The sequence below is a fragment of the Pleurodeles waltl genome, chromosome 8 (assembly GCF_031143425.1).
Source record: "Pleurodeles waltl isolate 20211129_DDA chromosome 8, aPleWal1.hap1.20221129, whole genome shotgun sequence".
NCBI lineage: Eukaryota > Metazoa > Chordata > Amphibia > Caudata > Salamandridae > Pleurodeles > Pleurodeles waltl.
The window spans coordinates 1,035,751,065-1,035,775,626 of record NC_090447.1 but is presented as its reverse complement, the minus strand read 5'-3'; the positions used below and the strand labels follow the sequence as shown (position 1 = coordinate 1,035,775,626).

Below are 24,562 nucleotides of genomic sequence, written 5' to 3'. Positions count from 1 at the left end.
TCCTCCCAAGCCCTTCACACCTATTTCCAAAGGGAGAGGGTGTAACACCCTCTCTCAGAGGAAATCCTTTGTTCTGCCTTCCTAGGACCAGGCTGCCCAGACCCCAGGGGGGCAGAAACCTGTCTGAGGGGTTGGCAGCAGCGGTTGCTGCAGAGGAGACCCCGGAAAGCTAGTTTGGCAGTACCCGGGCTCTATGCTGGAGACCCGGGGATGCATGGAATTGTCCCTCCAATACCACAGTGGTATTGGGGTGACAATTCCATGATCCTAGACATGTTATATGGCCATGTTCGGAGTTACCATTGTGACGCTACATATAGGGATCTCATGGAACCCCAATACCCTGGGTACTAGGTACCATATACTAGGGAATTATAAGGGTGCTTCAGTGTGCCAATGAGAATTGGTAAAATGTGTCACTAGCCTTCAGTGACAATTTTAAAAGCAGAGAGAGCATAAACAGTGAGGTTCTGGTTAGCAGAGCCTCAGTGATACAGTTAGGCACCATACAGGGAACACATATAGGCCACAAACCTATGAGCACTGGGGTTTTGGCTAGCAGGATCCCAGTTACACATATCAAACATACTGACAACATAGGGTTTTCACTATGAGCACTGGGCCCTGGCTAGCAGGATCCTAGTGAGACAGTAAAAACACCCTGACATATACCCACAAGCAAGCCAAAAGTGGGGGTAACAAGGCTAGAAAGAGGCTACCTTCCTACAAATGCCACTGCGTGTTCCCCTTCTATTGTGCCCACATTTCCTTGAGCTATCCACTTGCTATCCACAAGTGTTTTCACTTGAATGGTCTGCATGTTCATTGTTCATCCTGTAACCGATGATCGCTCCAAGCTGAGTGTCTCGCCGCCAACATCACAAAACATTAATATGCAGCCTGAATTACAAAGGAGAGTCTACATCACACAATGAACAGGGAAACCCACACTGTACTTCATACACCAAATTACTTTCTTTACACTGTCTTCAGTGCTCAGATAGGAGAGTGTACATCACACAGCTTGTGGAAATATGCACCTTGTTCTTGGTATGCTTACACACAATTCTTCATCTATGCCGGCTTCCATAGCAACTAGTATTGCCATGGGTGCCCCCATTGGGTTCGAAGACTTTGCGGTTGGGGGACTTTCACGCTTCGGATCATTGGTTTGGATAATTGGTGCACTGCGCCAATTGACTTGCAGCAGGTTTCTAATTTAGTAGTAAGAACTTTGAGGTTCCCAGAATTTGTTGTTGTTTTTTGTTTGCAGCAGATTCCCTGCTGCTTATCCAAGCACCGCAGTTTCAAAGACTTCAGGTGCCTTGTCAGACCCCAAAGTCTGTTACAAAGCTGAGGAGCACCTAATTGACTTGCATGGACATTTTTATATTTATTTATTTTACATTTATTTTAGGTTCTGAATGTGAATTCTTGTTCCATCAAAGCAAGTGTCTAACTAATATTTATTCTTGAATATTGTTTTACCAGTTCAACCTACACATTTCACTTCTAGTAAGAAAACCTGGGCACATTTGCCTACTTGCTTATAGTAATTATTTGATTAGCCTGCAACATTTAGATTAGATGTGCAGAATATCACACCACACCATTATTCCTGTCATCTCTAGGGGAACCTAGCATCAGGTGGTCCCAATAGAAAAAGATTTTAACTCATTATGTCTGAGTCAATGGTACCTCATTGAGTGCGGAGAGGAAAGCCTCTCTGCTTCTCCATTGTTTAGGCCCTCAAGGTCAGGAAGTTCTTAAACATCTTCCTGACATTGAGGGTGATGAAGCCGAGGGGTTGAATGCACAGAGGGCCAAAGTGAGAAGTGCAAGGAGCTCAAAACATGTACCTTTTACATTTCAGGACAACAACAGCATTCTATTTCATTAAGCAGATTATTTGTGTGTTTACTTGGATAGTTCACACTTTAAGAAAATTGCTTATTAAAAGACATGAAATTATTCTCCCACCAAAGGCGTTGACTGATTATGTTAGCATAAAGCTTCAGTTAACTTTATGAGATTAGCTTGAAAAAATGTATTTCATTTGGGCCTTTTAAATAATTTGTTGCATTTGCACATATTAAGCGTTTGAATAATGAATGGTGCCACTCACTCCCTTATCTTCTACAACATGTTTAAGATCCTCTCCTAAGAAGCATTTTTTACTAATATGGGACTAATGATCCTTGTTCAACAGTATACTATCCTTTTGATGGTTTTAAGCATTATTAGCTATATCACTAGTGATTAAGCTTGTAAAGTATCAAATCTTCAATTTTTATAATTAATAGCAATGCATAAACTTAAAAGCTGACATTTGAAAAAGATGAAAATATACGTTAAATATGCACTATCTCCTAAATCACCATCATTCGTTGTTGGAGACAGATTATATAATCCTTATTTTCTACAGTTTCCTTGTGTCCTTCCACTTTTATAATGCTGTAAGTATAAATATGTCAACAGAATGCAAAAGGGAAGCACAAAATTTTGTCAACCAGCATTGACAAACAATGCCAAGAAATGTTAACCTCTTGCGTGTGTTGGACATCCAGGAGCCGTCCAAGACCACAGTGCTCATGTGCTTTGGATGGCTCCCGGCTGTACTCTCACATGCACAGGAAATGCCTCTGGTGTGGCCAAGAGAGGGATTTTCTTCAGCCAAGAAACCACCTCAGGAACAAGGTGAATAATTTCCCCAACCCAAGACTATTTTTCAGGGAACTGATGACCAGCGTTTACTGCGCGCTGACATTATTTCACTGAAAACGAAAGTAAAATTAGCCAATCAGCTCATTTCACTTTCACTGCCTAGGTGCTCGGGGGATATCTCAGCCCCTCGAGCTCCTAGGCAGATTTCTAATTGTATCCTTCCCTAGAGGATCCCTGGTTGGGGATCACCGAAAAGGGTGATCCCCAAGCAGGGATCCACTCCACTAGGCACCAAGGATTAGGGAGGGGCCCCTTTGAAAGGGCTTTTGCTCCCCCATATTATTTTGGCCAGTACTGTTGTTTTGCATATTAGGGCAATAGCCCCTGATCTTCTCTCCCAAGGGGCAGAAATCCCTCTAGGCCCCAGGGATTACTTTTTTTTCAAACCTATGGGTGTGGGCTGCCCAAAATAGACTTGCCAATGCCCCCACCTAACCCAAACACAAAAGTAAATAGTCTTTATGCTCCCCCAGGAGGCAGAAAGCCAATAAACATCAGGGATTGTTTTGTAAAAGAGGGGTGGGCTATGACCCCACCCAAAATAAATAGGGACAAAAGTCTTTCTGCACCCGGGCAGCAGATGTGGCAATAGCTCCCAGTCTGGCCCCTTGAGGCAGAAAGCCCACTAGGCACGATGGATTATTTTTTTTTATACTTGGGATGGGGGCTGCCTAAATGGGTATGCCAATGCCCCCACCCCCACCCCCAAAACACAAATTGGAATAGTCTTTCTGCCCTCCTGCAGGGTAGAAGGGGATTATTACCCCTGATCTGCCTGACGCAGGCATAATGCGATGCAAGGGGTTTCAAAGTGGCACAATGTAAGCATTGCGCCACATTGTAAATATGACACTGTGTTTTTGGCATCCTTGGGCCACATTTGCGTTAAACAAATTACACAAATGTGGCACAAAGAGGCACTAGTTGCTCTTAAATATGCTCCAAAATGTATGACTTTCTTATCCTTGATCCAAGGGTGTCACTTGAAAATTATATGCAGACATGTAAAACAGTGCACATAGTGCTGGTGTAGGGTGTAGCTAGGCTATCAAGCTAGAGGGCATTTTTCTCCAAAAGACAATAACGCCATCATGCAGCTGGAAATTGGCTATTAGTTGTGTATCCAGCACAAGTACTAGGTCCTCAATTGTCCTTAGTGGAAACCAAACATCCCATTGTAGGGCTTGATTCTCACAGGGTAGCGAGGTGGCACAGTCTAAGAGCTACCCAAGGGAGGTGGTGTGGGTTAGTAATCAGAAATCACTAGCAAACAATAATAAAACTCAAGAAATTATTGTCCCGTCAGAATTTTTTCTTTAGAAACAGGAGAAGTATGTTTAATACACATTCAAATATACATTGACAGATGGAACATATCATAGATGACATTGTGTAATCACTGTTGACAACCTAGAGGGGTCACCCAAACATATAGAGTAAGTTTCAACATTCATCGTGTAATAAATACATTACTTTGGCATGCATCATTGTTATAATTGTGGTTCAGAATACCCCCAGAGAGCATCACAGTAAAAAAGCATGGTGGAAAAGCATTGCAGTGTAACCATACAGTCAGCCCATAGAGGGTGTAACCACATGTACAATGCACTATTCATGTTTAGGCCCTCCAGGGCTTCTAAAATGTTACCATACACAAGGACCCCTAGAGAGAAAAGCAGTCCCAGATGCAGAACAAAATCACCAGCTATGGAGAGCTTGAAAATGCCAGAAAAAGCATAGATAGTGATGTATTTGCCCCCCCCCCCAAGCTTAGGGTGAGGACCCAGAAGACATCCTGATGCACCAGAGCACATTGTGCTGAACCATTTAGTGGTGGTCCCATCATTCTAGGACCACAATAGGTGGAGAGAACTGTGGTGATGTTTCCATTGCCTTTGCCTTACAAGCAGCCTTGCCCCACATTTCCCACTGTTTTGTTGGGGGTGCCCAGTTCTACCCAGGCAAACCAGAGATTGCCATCATTGGAGGGCAGCACTAGGAGCCCACCCCTGGCTGCCCTTGCCAGCTCCCTGCACTGACAGCATGTCAGGGAGCCAGCAGCCTTTCTTTGTGTCTGTCAGCTCCAGTGGCCAGATGTGTACTGGAACGGGCCACCACCTGCTGTATTCTGGGGCTCAGGGATGAGCCCTGGACTCCTCCTGTTTTTGACGGGGAAGAGCAACAACACTTTCCTGCATTCTTGAGGTGCTGGGGGGTATTGAGGGTCAGATCTCAGCCCTCTTTTTCATATATCCATCCCAAGATGGGTTCACCGGGCCCCCACACACTCCCTCTCTCCCATCATTGCATATGCAGCTTCCATGCACTGTCCCCGTGCTCTGGTCCACCCTGGGGGAATGAGGTCAAATAGCATTGAAGACCCATGGGCTCTGAGGGAGAAAAAATAGGTCAAAGGTCTCCAAACTATTAAATGCTATAGCTCAGATCCTTTTGTGATTATTTGGAGGATCCTAGACTCATGTTACTCCCTGTGGTGAGCTCTATACACCAGGTGTAGCTGCAACAACCCTCTTCATGTCCAAAGTGTTGCAGTCCTCCAAAAGCTGGTCCTCCTGCACCAGTTCTCCTTTGTGGCTTTGTTGGTGGGTGCTGAAAAGTCTAAGCTTCCCCCAACTGGTCCTCAGGGGGAGCAAAGGGGCCAGCCTCACTTGCTCTCAAGGAGACTCACTGATCCTGGGATCAACTGGACAGAGTCCTGGGTCCTGAGTGGGGTGTCAGGGGGACCCTCCTTCCAGTTCTAATTGCTCCTTTTGTGTGGGTATAGCCTTCGTTCTTGCTGTTTGAGAAGAAGGGTGCAAATTCAGTCTTCCTGTTTAGCAAGCAGCAGAGCAGAGCAGCGGAGTAGCACATTGACAGTCCCTCCGGCAGCAAAGCAGCACAGCAATGTTTCTTCTATAGTTTCAGGAATGTACTGGAGAGTGGGTCTGAGGGTCCCTTTTATTATACATGGCACCTTCTTTGAAGTAGGAGGTATTTTTCTAGAGAATTCCCTTTGAAGCGCTTGTTGTTCTTGACTTCCCTGCCCTGGCTCTAAGCTGGCTGCATGAACAATGCAGTGGTGACAAGTCCTTTGTGTGAAGGCAGAGCACAGCCTACTCAGTTGCAAGTCAGGCTGTGCCCATCTCCTACCCCATCCTGACAGTTGATGGCCCATCCAGGTACAACTAATCCCTCTATTGTGTGGCTGCCTGGGAGGAATAAATAAAGTCCAACGGACAACTACACCCAGTCATGTGACTTTTGGGAGGCTGCAGGCAGATAATCTAGGTCAGAATAAAATGTCAACTTTCTAAAAGTTGCATTTTCAAAAAGTTGTTTAATTATGATTTTCCATACACCCAAGAAAAAACGCTTTCCTGTTCCTATCAAAAGTTAGCTCCTATTAAATATTATAAGGCAACCCAAACTTATCCTGGGGGGGAGGTAGGCCTCACAGTATTGAAAGGTTAATTTAGGAGTTTTTCACTACCAAGACATGTTAAACTTTAAGGTACAGGTCAAATCTTTTAATTGCAATGCACCCTGCTCTATGGGCTAACAAGAGCCTACATTAGGGGTGACGTATATGCAAATAAGGAAAGTTTGAGGCTTGGCAAGGGGGTTATATTGTCAAGTTGAATTGGCAGTCTCAAACTACATTCAGGGTGCAATGGCAGGCCTGGGACATGTTCTAATGGGCTTCTTAATTTAAGAAGGTAACTTAGTGCTGCCACTAATAGCACTTAATTTAGAGGCCCTGGGTATGTAGTATACCACTCTGCAAGGGTTGTTATAAGTAAATTAAATATGCTAATCAAGTGTAAGTCAATTACCTTGTTTAAAGGGGTGAGCACAAGCACTTATGGGCTGGTTAGCAGTGGAAAAGTTCACACATCCCTAAGGCCAACAAAAACAAATAAATCACAAATAGTGGTGATAAAGGGTAAATGTTTGGAGATGACCTCATAGAGAGGGCCAAGTCAACAGGAATCCACCCAAAATGTTAACCATTTTCCTGCTTGTCCTCATTTCTGTCGCTTGGCAGTGGCCTAGAACAGACCGTGTTTTGTATTAAGAAAATGTGCCTGCTGAGTGATATTTCTCTAAATAAATTCATACTTGAACGCATGCAAACAGGCGTACTGAAATCCCCTGTTCTAGGCATGCAGGCCTTCAACATCACTCACAGGTTTAGTCTTAAAGAATGATTTTTGCAATACCAAAGACTTACAACTCCACCACAAACAGTACAAACTCCACGTGTACAGGAGACTTACATATTTATTCACCTGTTTTTGGCATTCTCCTGAGTTTGTGCTCATGTTCTGTGAACTGCGAGCCTGATTGACAAAGGTAAACTTACATGTGTGTACATTTACTCTTTTTTGTTATTCCCAAAACTGTGATGTAATAGTAACTTTACAACTACACAGTCTATCTGTACAACTCTGCAAATAAAAAGGTAGGACAGGCCTATCTTTTCATGTGCAGAGTTATCCTCTCCAACAGTAGAGTCATAAAATTACTGTTAAATCCCAGTTTTGTGAATAATTAAAACATTTGTGGTATTTTGCTGCAAGCCTATATCTTTCCCATCCTAAACATTTTGTCATGGAGAGCAAGGAATGTTTTTTGTGATATTGTGCTAATGTCTAATTTCCTGTCAAAAACAACACATGTATTTAAAAAGTGTTCAAATGTAAAAACAAGGGCATCCCAATGTTAATATAGATGTTTATATGCTTGTTTTTTGTTAATGATGGTTTTACTGTAGAACAGATGGTTGGGGCTCGGTGGTGGCGGTTTGAAACTGGTATAAAACTGTAACACATGTCTAATTGTCCTGTCATGTGAATGCCATTTATTAGGGAGGTCTCTGATGTTGACATCATGGGGATTCTGGTCACCATGGCTACTCGCTCAATGGCTAGCTGTTGCAACACTGTACAGAAGGGATACACTAATTATAGTCAATACCAAAGGTCAACTAGATCTAGGCAATGCAAATAGGCTAATTATATTATTTATTACAGAGTCTTTGAGGCACATTGCCAGTCAGAATTAGCAGTTCTAGAAATCATATAGTCCTTAATCTTTATTCCTACATTGATTTACTACACTTAGTTCTCATCTAACAATAATGATACATCTATTTGTATGTATTTGCATCTCCTGACCTTTCTGTGATTGCCTATGTATTTGTGGAACATTTTTTAAATTAATTGTGTGTGCAATATAATTTGCCCAATCTTCAAGTTACAAACCTTTTGTGATATTATGCAAACAAACATGAAGCAATTCATTCTTAGGAAGAACGACAGTCTTTAAAAATGGCAGTGACAATGTGTTGTGGAAGCCAATTGTTCAAAAGAATGCCAGCCTTTTAGAATGGCAGTGCAAAATACTGTTGCTGATAAGAGTTTCATTAGGGCTGATCAAGTTGAATATATAATTCTGACCCCCCTCCTTTTTGTTTAGAGTGCAATTTTAATACAATTAGTTGTTTTGCTATAGTTTTGCTACGTTCACCATTGACAGTGTGATTTAACTTTTTTTTTTAAAAAGGGACAATCACCTTTGACAAAGATGCCATGGCAAGTTGTTGCATTACTCAATATATATTTACATATTGTCATGTTCATTCATGCATTTTAGCTTCATCAAAAAGGTCTAACACAATAAATTTGCATCGAAAATTGACATATTTTTTAAAGCTAAAAGAAATTCAAAGGAAGGAAGCTCATTCTTCAATTTTAGCCCCAGGCTTTGGAGCAGCCATCTTTTGTTCCTTTAAAAAGATATGGAAGCATCATTGATGGAACAAAAGAAAGAACATGTCTCTTTTCCATGGTGTGAATATGATTTTCAATTTTGAACTTCTCAATTCATCATAATCTGTCCACATCAATCAGCATTCACTCACAATTTCCTTTAGCTTTACGTTTAGCAAGGTTCCATAATTGGAAAGAGCACAGCAACTCAGATTGCAATGTTGGAATAATGTCTTATGAGTCATGCAAGATTTTTATTTCTCGCTATTTTTCCATTTTATTGAGGGTTATGAAATATGTTAAAGTGTGCATTCAGAAATGGAATTAGGTGTAACTTAAGAACCAAGGAAAGTGGATACAGGGACAATTAGGTAATTTAACCACTTAGGAGACAAACCTTAAAGTAACATACTTTGGATATATCCATCTCATGGATACCTCTAAATGGTTATGGGTCTGATTCACAAAGGTATTTTTGGTCTTAAATGCATGTTTGTGCCCAAAATGCCTCAATGTAGGCATGTTTAGAATGATTTGTCACTGCTGACTTAATTGCTTCATGAGTGCAGAAAAATGCATAGGTGTAAGTCGAAGTGAAGAAGTGAGAAGAGTATGTCACAAGGATGGTTTGCCTTGTAAGTTTGTCAGTGCCCACAAAGATGTACGTTATAGCCATTCACAAACTGAAATCCATACCATTCCAGCCTGGAAATGGACAAAATGTTACTCCAGCCAGGGACTGCCTTTTTCATGATGGGAATAGTACTCACATATGTACACACTTTTTTGTTTAATTGGGGTTTCAGGTATATTCTTTACCAGATTCAAAAAAGCATGATTATAAGAATTGTATGTCTAAATATTTGCCATCTTTATCAATGCCAAAAGAAAGAAAACTTTGCAGATTATAAAGAAAGTTTAACTCTTTCAGCTTGGGTTGGACTTTCTTTTTCATAATAATTTCCTCTGAGAAAAAGAAAGCGCATTTCCTTGGCAATTTCTAGCAGCTGCCAGCCTTCCCTGCTGTAGCATTCCATCATAATGCTGTATGCCAATAGACTACACACTTGCATGAAACAATGCTATACATATGTTAACAGAAACAACATACACATTGTAAAACATAAATAAATAGTCTAAGAGAACATAGCTTGATGAGACGGAGAGCCAGGATTGTATAATGGCACCTATAAGATCTCAAAAAACACCTGTTAGGCTAACTTTGTTGGTATAGGACTTGGGGCTAGATTTATAGAAAGTGGTGCTGCACAAAGTGCAGTGCAACTTTCCCTGTGCCCCTTGCCGCCCTTTAGCACCCTCTTACCCCCACCATGTGTGTGTTTTATTTAAAATATGGCACCATTTTTTCAGCCCACTAATGGGGGAACACCCCCTTTGCATACATTATGCCTGGCCCAGGCATAATGTAGTGTAAAGGGTTACAGAGTGGCAAAATGCATGCATTGCGCCACTCTGTAAATGCGATGCAGGGATTTCGGCCTCGTTGGGCCACATTAATGTAAAAAATAATGACGCTAATGTGGCGAAAGGTGGCACTGGGGCTCATAAATATACCCCTTGGTTTGCAGTGGAATTAAGCCTTGTGGTGTGGGCTTTGTAAGCTAGTTAAGTTTCAGTTTTAGACTCACAGAATCCGGTCATAATGTGCTCTGAAAAAAATTAGCGTGATTTAAATTCAGGAACCAGGCACCTTAATCCTTCTAGGCAACATACTCATTGTACATCATTTCTGAGTATCTTCATTTGTTCCAATTATACCAAGAGTCATTTTCGGCTGGACATATATGTTAAATGCTGAAGTAAATGAAAAACAATGGGTGAAAATATATGTCGGGTTCTGAAAATATTTTCAGGGGATCGTGTTTCTCCTCAGCATGTAGATGAATTATTATGAAGCACTAGTTTTATACTAATGTGAGCAGGGATGACACAATCATCTGTGAGCATTCAATTAGGCACTATTTCCAAAGTAGGTAAATCAATGTTCAGGCTTTCGGTGTGTCAGACATCCTTTGGGAATGCACTGTCAAGGTAGAGTACCATGTACAACTAATCCCCTAGTAAACATCAATTGATCAGAAAAGGGTATTAGGTTAACTTCATTATTAAACAAAAAGCATCACTGAAAGTACTCTAATATTGACAAGATCCTTGCTTTCAAGTGTGCCTGTTACCAAGAGATGGTGAAACACTTTGTATTTGAAATTGTTTCTTAAAGGTGTTTTGAGGGTTGCTTAGAGCCATCATCCAGTGATCACACTACACCTGGAAAAATATAGCAACTATCCTAAGTCCTACTCCATTACAATTGTTTGGGGATCCAAAATATATGCTCTGTTTCAATTATGTTTGCTGATTTTTTCCATAGAAGCCAATGAAGGACACATCTCTTGCTCCCATGAGCAGATCTGTCAACTACAAAAATAGCCATTGACAGCAAACACTCATTTTTGCTGCACACTAGACTTTACAAATAGGAAAATATTAGAAAACTGAACTGTATTAATAAAAATATTTCTTAATACCATTGATTGTTTTAATATCTCTGTGTTGAGTGGTTGCTCTTTACGGGATTCAACTGAACTTTTTAGAAATTCGAATAAAAAATGCTATGCTCTGTTATTTTGCATTGTCTTACCAATATATACCATTTCACATGACCACTACATTTGAAAAAAGGATTGTTACCTAAAATGTGGATTTCATATTTAAAGCCATGAATGTGTTGTTTGAAGACAAAGATGCTTAATTTTAAATAAACTTACTTTTATTACAATGATTTAAATTGAATTGAATTATCAAATATATTTTACAGAGATCCCTGTATACCTGAAATTATAAATATGGTTCATTTTCTACACTTGAATTCTCTTTGTATTTTATATTGAAAATTGGAGTGTTCTGAGATGTGATTATGCTGTTTGAGTGGCACATGTTATGATAGCTATTTTATTTCAACCAGAACATATTTTTTTTTCTGCTCATTTAATAACTTTTGATTTTCAATGCTAGTTCCTCCTTGTCCTGCCTACCCATTCTTCAAACATCCTTAATCTCATCAAATTCACTCTCACTGTTTTGGCGTTTTTACACCTTAATTCACACATTCTCCTTTACTTTGACTAGTACTTATTCCCAAATGATTAAATTGCATTGTTCTTGATCATTTCCATTGTATTACCTTTTAATCATTGTCTCGACTGCAAACTGATTTAGGGCCTGATTACGATCTTGGCGGATGAGTTTACCCCACCACAAACCAGACGGATATCCCGTCCTGAATATTATGATCCCATTATATTCTATGGAGATCATAATACGGTGAACTGACTATCCGTCACGTTTGTGATGGAGGCTTCCACCCGCAAAGATCGTAATCAGGCCCTAAGTCTTCTCCCATCTTTGTTGTATACATTGCTGTTAGACCTGACAGCCTTAGGGAGGTCATCACCCTCCTTTATGCCTCCTCCATCCACTTTTCTGACACTGTTGTTGCTGGTTTTAAGGACTCTGCACACTTTAGACTGCTAACCAGTGCTAAAGTGCATATGCTCTCTCCCTTAAACATGGTAACATACCCCATTGGCATATTTAACTTACTTATAAGTCCTTAGTAAAGTGCACTACAAATGCCCAGGGCCTGTAAATGAAATGCTACTAGCGGGCCTGCAGCACTCATGTAAGTAGCCCCCTAACCATGTCTCATGCATGCCATTGCATGCATCGTGTGGGCAGTTTCACTGCCACTTTGACTTGGCATTTAAAAGTACTTGCCAAGCCCTAAACTCCCCTTGTTCTACATATAGGCCACCCCTAAGGTAGGCCCTTGGAAACCCATAGGTCAGGGTTCTATGTAGGTAAAAGGCAGGACATGTACATATGTGTTTTATATGTCCTGGTAGTGAAAACCTCATAAATTCATTTTCCACTACAGTGAGGCCTGCTCCTTTCATAGATTAGCATTAGGACTGACCTCATATCCTTTTTGTGTGGTACCCTGCTGTTGCCCGGTTGCCCTGCTGGCCTCTGACTCTGCCTTTAAGGACCCTGCCTTCCTCCTTATGTGCTCTCCGAGGGCTTGGATTCAGCTTGCATCCTGTTTCTAAAGTCTCAGGAAAACCAAAGACTTCATCTCTTCAAGAAACTCCTTGTGCATCAAAAATCGACACAATGCCTTCAGAAATTGATGCAAAGCCTGCATTGCGGCTGATAAATCGCCGCACAGCTGACTGGAACAACGCAACACTCACTTCCTGAGTGGAAATTCGACACAGCGCCTGCATTGTGACGGAAAATTCCCCATATTGCCTACCAGATCGGCGCAGCCCCAGCTCCTTCTCCCAAGATGTCAAGGATTTTCCACGCATCATCCCTTGGTGTCAAAATTTCCTCATATTGCAATGAGGAACCAAGACTATGTGCCGAAAAATGATGCAAACCCTTGCACCGTGGAAAGAAACAACACATCGTCTGTGCCGTGCCAGAAAATCCGATGCAACATCTTATTTTTCCACACATCTCCTGCTCTACTGTATCCTTGCTTTGTTATTTTTGACATACTCCAGGTACTGTGTGTAACAAAGAAACCACTGTTAATTTCTAAGGATTGAGACTCTTTTAAACCTTTTAAAAGTGATTTTTCAACTTCTGCTTTTTGGATTTTTGTTGTTTTGACCTTTTTTTATTCAGATGACTATTATCTATTTTTCTAAACCTCTGTGGTCTATTATTGTGGTGTTTTCACTGTGTTACTGTATGATTTATTGCACAAATGCTTTACACATTGCCTTATAAGTTAAGTCTGACACCTCAGTGCCAAGCTACCAGAAGGTGGGTGCAGGATAATTTGGACTGTGTTGTGACTTACCCTGACTAGGATTGTGGTCCCTATTTGGACAAGGCTGTATACCTCTGCGAAATAGAGACCCCATTTCTGAAAACTAATAGTGCCAAATAATATTTAAATGATACTCCTTCCTACACCAATGCAGACAGAAATTGCACTTCTTCTACCAAATCTTTTCAAACTTTTGGTCTCAGGATGGAGAGAGTAAAGCATACCCTAATGTCCCCTTGATCCCAGAAGAATGATCCCAGAGAGTTCTGGAAGTATTTCCAGAGGGTCTCAGTAAATAGAGTCCATGCCACTGCACTGTGGGGTACCTGTGCCAGCGGCACCCGGTCATAGATAAGCTGGTCTCCTCAAGACAGTATTTGCAGGCAGACATTTGCAAAGTGAGAAATGTCCATGGGAAGGGGAAGTCTGTCTGCCCTGTGTACATGGTCTCAACTCCCATCTGCAAATCACTGTTATCCCAACTTTTCCAGTCAGTCCAGCTCACTTAAAGATTCCTCTCCTTCACTCTTTTTTCCTCACTAATATGTTTACAATGTTTAATAGGATATATGAATCACAGAATCATGAAGTTGAGCATAACATGCATTTACTCAAGCATAAATATATTTTTATCTGGCTCACTTTTACATCTTGTCAGTGTGAAAAAGTGTGTGTTTGTACAGGAGAGAAAAAAAGTGAAAAAACATGCAAAAATGTTGAAGATTCCACAAATAGTGTATGTTTGTAGGTATTTTTAAGGGCTTATGGGGATGGTGTGTTTCCAAAGAAGTATTTTTGCTGTGGAACAAAGGGAACTGAAATACAGTTTGAACTGCACTGTTCCACCTAAACATATAGAGAACAAGGCTTACATCCAAAAGCTACAATATAAGGGATCTCCATGCATACTTTTGGTAAGTTAAAATCTAAGATAAGTGCAATCCTAACTCTACAAATTTAGGGGCATATGTATAAGCCCCGAGCACCACCTTGCACCACATTAGCTGGCTCTATTGCTCTCTACCCTGCTCTTAGATACAGAGCACACATAGTGGCAGTAGGGGGGCGCTAAGGGGTGCAAAGAAAGTGGCACTGCACTAGGACCTGCCCCCTTTTGTACCCAGAACAAAGGATAGGACTCTAAAGGTCAGTTGGCTCATCTTGTGTGTGGCTACAGGGACAGAACAAGCTGCAAGAGGCAGGGCTTTTCACTGAGGTGCTCAGCTGACCAGCGGCAAGTGGACCAACTGGACTTTGCATTTGGGCATTTGGTCATTGCCTGAGACCCGGAGAGTCCTGAAAGACTCTTTATGCTTTCCCCTGAGATTTTGGTGGTCTTCAAAGTATACTCTGTAGGTGTTGGGGCACCAGAAGAAAGCTTTGAAGCTTTGTAAAACTTTGCTCTGGGAACTCCAGAGCTTCAGACGAAAAACTATCCAACTGGCAGCCCCACCATGTCAGAATGGACTTCACACTTGTACCACTCAAAATGTCCCTACACTTCTGGAAAAGTCCCATTGTGAGTTTGGATTTGGAACATTTTCATTGAGAAATCTCTGAAGCTCCAGTGCCCCAGTGAGACCAACCTGCTTCAGGAATTTGGCCTTGGGTTCCATTGTAGTAGCTGCAGTTTCAGCAGCGACCCGCACTGAAAAGATTTTTCTTCTCAAAAAAGCCCCTTCCTGCACTACGAATTGAAAGAAATTATTAAATTTTTTTAATAAATGACCAAGTCCCTTTCTGATATTGGACTTAAGATGTTTTTGAGATTTTTGAAGGCCAGACCTTTTACCAAGAATAATCCATATGGTGTATCTGACCAGGACTTCATCATTGTCAGCCCCAAATTGTGCTAATGCCTGGTGTACTGCTTACATAGACTATCATTTTCACTTAGTGCTTTAAGGCATTATTTCTATTTAGATCTTTAAAAATCCATGCCTTTTGTTTTCCTTGCTATTTCTTTTGTTATTTTGGTGTAATTTTGCTAACTAAAGTGTAATCTATTTTGCTAATTTGTTTGATATTTATATTGCTTGGTGTTTTGAGTTTAATGCTGTTAATTTACTGCATATATACTTTACATATAGCCCTAAGTTAACCCTGTTTGCTCTGTGCCATAGTTACCCTCGGATAAGCTCATGTTCATTTAGTGACTTTGAGAGTCCAAAGTGACAAGGAGTATTATATTTCCATATGATGAGCAATCACCAACCCCAATGAATAATATACTTTCTTACAGAAGCAGTGCTTAGACATTCATTTGGCATTGAGTGTATGCTTTATCAGGTGATTCAGGGATATAACGTTTCAATATGTGTTCTGCAGAGTAGCCAAAGCAATTAGGGATAATGCCAATTGTATTTATTGGTTGCCTAACGCTTTCAGTTCTACTGGAGGAGATAGAATAAAACTGGTGTGGCATTTTAAGAATGCCTTGTAAGAAAATTCCTTATGAGTTTAAACAAACGGCCTTATTTAGGGTTTAATGGACCCAGTGGAATACTATATATTGGTGGTGTCCAGGCTTGCGTCACCAGTGATTTTCCCACTATATCTAGAGTCAGTGAAACAACTCGGATACCATTTTTGATGCTTCAGCTGGCTCTGTCAGCAGTAATCCCTAAACCAGTAAACTGTCTGCCAAAGGGCTGCTGGGTCACAGCCTATGATGGCCCACAGATTGAGGACGGGTCAACAGTCTTTTATTTTCTCTAGCCATATCAACCATGCAAGGCATGTCAGAAATAGGCAGGGAAAATGCTAAATGCCCCCACCTCCCATATGCAGGAAAAAAACTCAGTACGCACCAGGCAATTTATTTTTTCTCCAGAAAAAAAAAGTCTGCTTTGGGACATTATTTTTTTGACTGAAAAGGTGGGATTCTGAATAGGAGCAAAATGGCAAAATTCACTTCTGTTAAAGCAGCTGAGGTGGACACAGTCCATCCAAAGCAGAGATCCCGGCCAAGCAGGTGAGGACCTCTAAAGAAGGCCATGGCACACCTCCAAGGTGGTGGACGTCATAATGTCCTCTTCCCTGGTGGGACGACAGGGCATCTGTCAAGGTCTAATAAGGCTTAAAGTTCTATCAGGGATATTTGGCCAAACCTTAATTAGAATGTCGTTAGGAATAGCATAGTGAAAATTGCCTAGTAATGAAAACATGTGGGGAGATATATGCTGTATGATCAGGTCCAGCAGAAGATTTAATTCAATTTTTTTGTAATGTTCCATATTGACTTAGCAGAAAACTCTATAATTTAAAAAACTAACTAATTGCAAAAAATGTATAGAATAAAGCAGAAAAGTGGATAGCCATTGAAATGCCTGAATTTGGCCTGCAAATGTGGTAAATTATGGGTTTACTAATTTGAAAGCACGCTATAGCTGTACACAAAATGTTTGGTTAGAAGTTCACATGGCATGTGGCACAGTAATTATGAACTCTGCGTTAACGATCATCACTGAAAGATGAAAGTAGGAGGAACATTATTGTTTTGAAGACTCAAATAAAAAACAATGTATTTTAGAGGTCAGTTACATCAACCTGCAAAAATATTGTATCCAATACAACACCTACTTATACACTGTCAAGATGAGTATATATTTGCTTGACTCCACATTTACTTACACTACACTTATCCTGTGGATTTGGTAAAGTATTTTTCAGTTATGCCTTTAACAAGGTCAATGGGTCTTTTTACCCAGTATAAAGAGATAGCAAAATTAGGTATCAAAACTCAAATGACAATTCAAAATGACAGTATGACCCATTTGGCCATAATAGGAAAACTCCAGTCTGAAATAAAGTTAAGAATTTTATTACAGATTCACGCTCAAATTTATGTAAATAAAACATGACTTTAAAGATACAGAATCACCATGGGCGATGCAGAAGGATTAAACAAAATGCCATCAACAAAACTAAACACTCAAAACAGCAACACAAAACATCAACAGAATCATTTTATGAGGGGAAAACAAGCGCTGTTCAGCTCTTTTAAGCATGAGGGCACTTTAAAAGTCATCTAAGTTTTGCTAGCTAGGACAAAGAGAAAACTCTACAAAATGACAAGTTTCAAATTATCATGTGCTGAGCTAAAACACACGAGGGCAAAACGTAAAAAGAAAATAGAGGGGAAAAAGAATTTGGAAAAACAACATCTGGGGAAAAACAAGACTTACCAAGGTAGGCAAAAAGTAGGTAAGAAGGGAAGACATCAGCATTTCAGAAGCTTGATCAAGAGTCTTCTCATTGGGTCAGGGGGAAATGTTGACGTCTCAGCAAAGCATTGAAATGAATGGCAAGGGTTTAGAGGTCTGTGCCTCTCAGAGTCCAAGGGGATCTGCTCCTTAAAGAGGAGCAAAGAAGAATGCTGCTAAATCAACCTGGGAATGGTATATTTAGTCCAGGGTGACTGATGATTCATCCATCAGCTGCATAACATCAATCAGAAGACTTCACTGTCCATTCAAAATTCATCACATGACATGGAACTGCAACATAATGACAATTCCCAAGTCCTTCATGAGAAAAGCCTCTATCTTAGCTCATCTGTATGGTTTCAAACGGTTGTATATAGTCTATTTCAACAGTTCCTCAATGTGCTGGGTTCAAGGTTACTTTCTCAGGCTCAATATGGATAAACCAATAGGACATCTGTTTCCAAGATAGCATTTCATGGGAACAGAACCTGAGAAAATTACACAGTTGATTTTCTCTTGCTAACATGTCATTTCTTTCAAAGTCAGAGGCCTAGCAAATCAATATGGCTGAACTAAAGCAAATGACATTTAACATGGCCCATTCATTTATGCACACTAATGCACATTTAACATTTAAGATTATAAATTCATCATTAATAAGCTTTGCCAGTGTTCATGTTTCAGTGGATTTAAAACAAAAGAACTTTGTTAATACATTTTAGCAGGAGTAATGCAGAGCTGCATTTTTGACATTTGCATGTGACATGTATAACATTTCTTTCTGGAAATGCATCACTGTTTTAGTGCAAACTAATAATGAACATGATAAAGACGCACGTGAAATCCAATTAATTAGTCATCCATGAGGTTTTGGGGCTATACCACATCCCTTTGGATCACTATTCTAGAGTGAATGCACTTTAGTATAGGCTTTCAGTGCTCCACTTTACATTTAATATGTTAGTACTTCAAATAAGATAATAAAAAGATTATCTCATATAGATGATTACTGTGACATCAAAGTAGCAGTAACATTTGTGCTACATCAATATAGTGGTTAGGACGATGCGGTTGGTATAATATTTTTATGTTGCAATATAATGGCATTATTCCTAAGAAGCATGTTTCAGCATTCAGTAATCTGATATCATAGTTGGTAATGGACTACAGTTTCCAAAATCTGGTTGGTCAACAGAATAATCTGATTGTCAAAATATCATCTTTAATGGAGGGCGCTCTAGCTCCAGGAAACTTTTTGGGAGTCTGAAGAGAGTTGAAATATTTTGGGGTTCTGACTAGAGATATTCTGTATTGCTTAACACTATGTGCAGTGGTTTGCTGGATGCAAAAATGTGTTATGTTTTCTTTATGGTATCAAACCAAAATGCATTAATGTTTAATCTTATGTCTTGTGCGAAGATAAAAATGCTAAATGGGGTGTCAAGATGAATGTTAAAAAAACATACAGACATATTGCTACAAGGCACCATATGTACTGTACTTGTGGATTTTATTTAATGAAAACAAACATATTTCTAAAATCATATTTTCTACGTTCATTCAATTTTACATGAATATGCTGGTACAATAGTATTCTTGATTGTTTATCTTATTAACTTTTCGGACCACCATTATTTAAAGTGGTTGTTTTGTCCAAAGACCATAGATAACTTCACACATGGGCTCTATAAAACAAAAACACAAATTGATAATGGCTGTTTGGTGCCCATGTGAGGATATTATAACTTTTGGTTTTCTTTTTGTTTTATATTTTTATCCACAATACCAATAGAAAAGTGAATTTAACATTTGTGTGATCGGTCAAATGTATCCTTGTTAACTTTAAAATAAACAGTAACTGTTTAAAAGATGTTTGTTCTCCGGTGATACAACAGCATGATTTCGGACTGTGAGCATGCTTTTAATCTATTTTTATAAAATGTGCGCCCTGAAGTTACTTACTGTATGCATCTTTTCTATATATTCCACGCCTCATATACAATGCAGACAGAAGTAGTCCTTAATACACAAAAAAGTAATAAAAAGCTGCCCCTAGACAATGGATAAAAAACTGTTGAAAGTCATTTACTAGATTAATATAAAAAAATCAACAAATATATTATTGCACCAATGACTTACTTTCGTGATTAATGATGCACTCTGGTTACATAATTAATGTATAACTATTAGGTGAAAGACTACTTTTTATTTACAGTATAAACTTAATGAGACTTTAACAAATCAAATGTTCTTGTGCACACCATAAAATGTGTAAAGGTACACAGTTTTAAATATAAATACAGAAATGCAATCTCTTTCTGTAAAAATGGAAATAATGAACTAGAGTACCACCATTGTACAATCACAGTAAGTTTTTATTTTATTTTATGTGCCTCGCAATTGCACGACCATCAGAGCTCCATTTTCTTCTCTGGGCTGTTAACACAAACCTGGCCTACTTACAGTCTTTTATGTTTTTGAGAAATTTGTGCAGCGATTATGAGTTTGCTATTTTCTTTTCCGTGACACTCTGAGAGCTGTGAAGCCCCAGACACAACCTGCAGCTACAGCTGTCACTTACACACCGTGTTACAAGTTGTTATCACACCGAAGGTGGGCCTGCGACCTAGTGCGCTCTGATTTTGATGGTGAGGCAGTGAGACACTTCCAATTTATGCTTTGTCTTGCCCAGCAGGCACTCTCAAACTATCTCCTCTATGCCAGTTGAGCCCAGGTAAGCTGTCAAATTTCATGGCTTGAGTGACAAGTCAAGCTTGTCGTTAGTCATTAGTCAGGGTTCTCAAAGGAGTTTTCCAATACCCCATTGGTTACTGAAAGCAAATAGCAATTTAGTTAGTGGGAAGGAGACCATAATAGCGCCACGCTGAAGTCCTTTATTTCGCCTTATCACGTCCCTCTCCACACCTGCGAGGCAGGGTACTGCCTACATTTTGCACCTTAAAATCATAATTCATAACATCATTATGAAACAATTGAATGTGTTAACAGGTAAAGCTGCTTAATAATTAATTGCATCCCATAGACATGTATTTTACTCTGCAAAATGATAAAGAGCAATGTTCAAGCTAAAAGGTGTATTGTATGATGCGATCAACTGTGAATTAAGAATGACATCACTTTGTTAGTAAACAATTGCATATTTTGTTATGATTGATAGATAAGAAAAAATAATGTCCTATTTTTTTCAAACGCAATTGGCTTATAATGGTACAAACATATTTGTTAGGTTTTATTCACCTCATTTTTTACATTGCTACTATGAACTTTGTGTCACAATAAATTTCATGCTTTCCTTGTCATTCGTTTTATTTGTTGGCAAGATCGTACTAGGCCAAATCTTTGTTTCATAACCAAGGGCCTTATCACAGTCTTTGCGGATGAGATACTCCATCACAAACGTGACAGATATCCCTTCCACTGTATTACAAGTTCCATAGGATATAATAAAACCTGTAATATTGTGGACGGGATGTCAGTTTGTGTCAGAGTATCTCATCTGCAACGGAGTATCCCATCCACTAAGATCCTAATCAGGCCCATAGTTTTCAAAAAGGGCTAAATATAATCATGCCTACACCTTTTCTGGAAGATAGGGAAATACACATCTTAAAAAACAGATAGAAAACAGTAAGTAACACAATTTTATTGGTGTCCCATTGGTCCAAACTACTAACATGCATTACAAAAAATAAAGAGCTGACCCCTAAAGCCCTTCCACTAAAATAAATTTAGATGTGGATCCCCATAAGACCCTAGGCACAAGTAACATCATTAACAACTGAGACAATTATGCAAAGCGGACACAGGTACAGAAACACATAGGCATGCACAAAATGCAATTCTCACCAGTGTGTAATAACCTTCACAGGATACACTGTTTTGATGTCTTTATTTAGCTCATACATAAATACCGACCCCCAGAGGAAAACGCGTCCGTTTTTCACTTCCGGCACCGTTTCGCCGCGTTCCCCCCCGGTTGCCCCAGCAACATCGTGTGCTCGAGCGCCCGAGTCCTCTAAGACTCGAGCGTCAGCTCACATTAACTATTACATTGAGTTTTTTTTTTTTTACTATATTTCTTTTACAAATAAACAAAAACAACTCCACATAATTATTCAACTGTAAAGATTTGCATTGAGCAAACTCTCCTTAAAGCATATTATGAATATAACTCCTTACACAAACAACTATAACTAACTTAACATGCTTATAGAACAAAAATAATTTTCATTGAACATTTTCTTCACATAAAGCAATCTTATGGATAACTATATATATTTTTTTTTTTTTTATTTTTTTAACCGCGTTCCACACACACAGACCCATCACACTCTGAGTTTCCAAGGTACTCTCCTTAAACGTAGACTCTTACGCGTTGGCGGTACCTGCGATACCGGTTGCTGAAGAGCATTAGAATCCTGTGACCTTGAATTAGTCCTTAACCCATGGTCAACACAGCACTCTTCCAACCCATTCTGAAGTTTAACAACCTTTGACATGTTCCACCATTTGTTTCCGTCAACTTTTACTGCATTGCCTTTCACCAACTTCACTCTTACCGGGTCAGAGAATTTTGGATCCCCTTTTTTGACAAAAGTAGGCAGCTTTATAGACACCCAATCTCCTGTTGATAAACCAATTCTCCTAACACCTTTCCGCTTGTCAAAATGCATTTTTTGCACAACCTGTTTTTCTTTCACATTCTGTTGGACAATTTTCGCACACTCTTCCAATCGCATACTCTTGAAAAATCTAGACATCCACCCCGGACATACTTGCATACAAGCCTTTCTTCCCCTTAATGCTTCAAAAGGGGACACTCCAGTGGTGGAGTGTGGTGTTGTTCTATAAAAACATAGCATTGCCTGGACAGATGTAGTCACCACACATTTGTTTCTCAGTGACCACCTAATGTCACCCAGTACACGATTAAAACGTTCCACCAAACCATTTGTTTGGGGTTGATAAAGTGAACACCTCAAATGTTTAATTGATCCTTCATCCAAAAACACTTTGAATTCGTCAGACAAAAATTGTACACCATTGTCTGTAATTATTTCTTCAGGAAAACCTTCACTCATGAAAACCTCTCTCAAAAACATAACCAACGATCTAGCATTAGGATCCTGAACGAACTTCACGTATGGCCATTTTGAGTAATAGTCAACTACCACGTACGCATACCTGGTACTCAATCAATCAATCAAAGGCATTTGTATAGCGCACTGCTCACCCGGAGGGTCTCAAGGCGCTGGGGGGGGGGGAACGCTACTGCTCGAACAGCCAGGTCTTGAGTTGCTTCCTGAAGGCGAGATTGTCTTGCGTTGTCCGGAGGTGGATGGGGAGGGAGTTCCATGTCTTGGCTGCCAGGTAGGAGAAGGATCTTCCTCCGGCGGTGGCTCTGCGGATGCGGGGGACGGTGGCGAGAGCGAGGCTGGCGGAGCGGAGCTGGCGGGTGGGCTTGTGGAAGGTCAGGCGGCTGTTGAGGAACTTGGGGCCCAGGTCGTGGAGGGCCTTGTGTGCATGGGTGAGGAGTCGGAACGTGATTCTTTTGTTGACGGGGAGCCAGTGCAGGTCTCTCAGGTGTTCGGAGATGTGGCTGTGTCGGGGGATGTCCAGGATGAGTCGTGCTGAGGCGTTCTGGATCCGTTGGAGTTTCTTCTGGAGTTTGGCGGCGGTGCCGGCGTAGAGGGCGTTCCCGTAGTCCAGCCGACTGGTGACGAGGGCCTGGGTGACCGTCTTCCTGGTCTCGGTGGGGATCCACCGGAAGATCTTTCGAAGCATGCGCAGGGTGTTGAAGCATGAAGATGAGACGGCGTTGACTTGTCTGGTCATCGAGAGGGAGGAGTCCAGGATGAAGCCTAGGTTGCGAGCGTGGTCCGTTGGCTTGGGGGTGGCTCCCAGGGCGGGGGGCCACCAGGAGTCGTCCCAGGCGGATGGTGATGATCCCAGGATGAGGACCTCCGTCTTGTCTGAGTTCAGTTTCAGGCGGCTGTTCTTCATCCATTCAGCGACGTCTTTCATCCCTTCGTGTAGGCTGGCTCTGGCAGCGTCCGGGTCGCTGGTGAGGGAGAGGATCAGCTGGGTGTCGTCGGCGTAGGTGATGATCTTGAGGTTGTGTTGACGTGCGATGGTTGCGAGGGGGCTCATATAGACGTTGAAGAGGGTGGGGCTGAGCGATGACCCTTGTGGAACTCCGCAGATGACTTCGGTGGCCGCTGACCGGAACGGGGGGAGGCGGACTCTCTGGGTTCTTCCGGCGAGGAATGAGGTGATCCACTCCAGGGCCTTCTCCTGGATGCCGGTGTTGTTCAGGTGCTGTACCAGGGTGCGGTGGCAGACAGTGTCGAACGCTGCGGAGAGGTCCAGGAGGATGAGGGCCGCAGTTTCCCCATTGTCCATTAGGGATCTGATGTCGTCTGTGGCTGCGATGAGGGCGGTCTCCGTGCTGTGGTTGGCTCGGAAGCCGGATTGCGAGTGGTCGAGGGATCCGTTGGTCTCGAGGAAGGCAGCTAGCTGTCTGTTGACGGTCTTCTCGATGACTTTGGCAGGAAACGGGAGGAGCGAGATGGGGCGGTAGTTCTTGAGGTCGGAGGGGTCTGCAGTTGGTTTCTTCAGCAGGGCACTGATCTCGGCGTGTTTCCAGCACTCCGGGAAGGTGGCGGTGTTGAAGGAGGCGTTGACGATGTCACGGAGGTGGGGTGCGATGATGTGGTCGGCCGTGTTGAAGATGTGGTGTGGGCAGGGGTCCGTAGGGGATCCGGAGTGGATGGTGTTCATTGTGCGTGTTGTGTCTTCGGTGCTGACTGGGGTCCAGGTGCGGAGGGTGGCGGTGGGGGGCATCGGTTCGGTGGTGGGGTTTGTGGTTGGTGGGCCGAAGCTGTTGTGAATGTTGGCGATCTTGTCGTGGAAGAAGGCTGCGAGGGAGTCGCAGAGGTCTTGCGAGGGAGTGATGTCATTGTTTCCGGCGTCGGGGTTGG

General features: G+C 41.2%; 1 protein-coding gene across 1 annotated transcript in view; it reads right to left on the bottom strand.

Annotated features, from left to right (window-relative positions):
• The window catches only part of LOC138249575 (protocadherin-9-like), a 1,035,193-nt gene extending 1,012,872 nt beyond the window's left edge, over positions 1 to 22,321 (bottom strand). The window contains exon 1 of the mRNA XM_069203521.1: positions 21,968 to 22,321. Within this exon, the coding sequence (XP_069059622.1) occupies positions 21,968 to 22,321 (354 nt within the window). The remainder of the gene's footprint in view (positions 1 to 21,967) is intronic.
• Between the last annotated feature and the right edge of the window lie 2,241 nt (positions 22,322 to 24,562).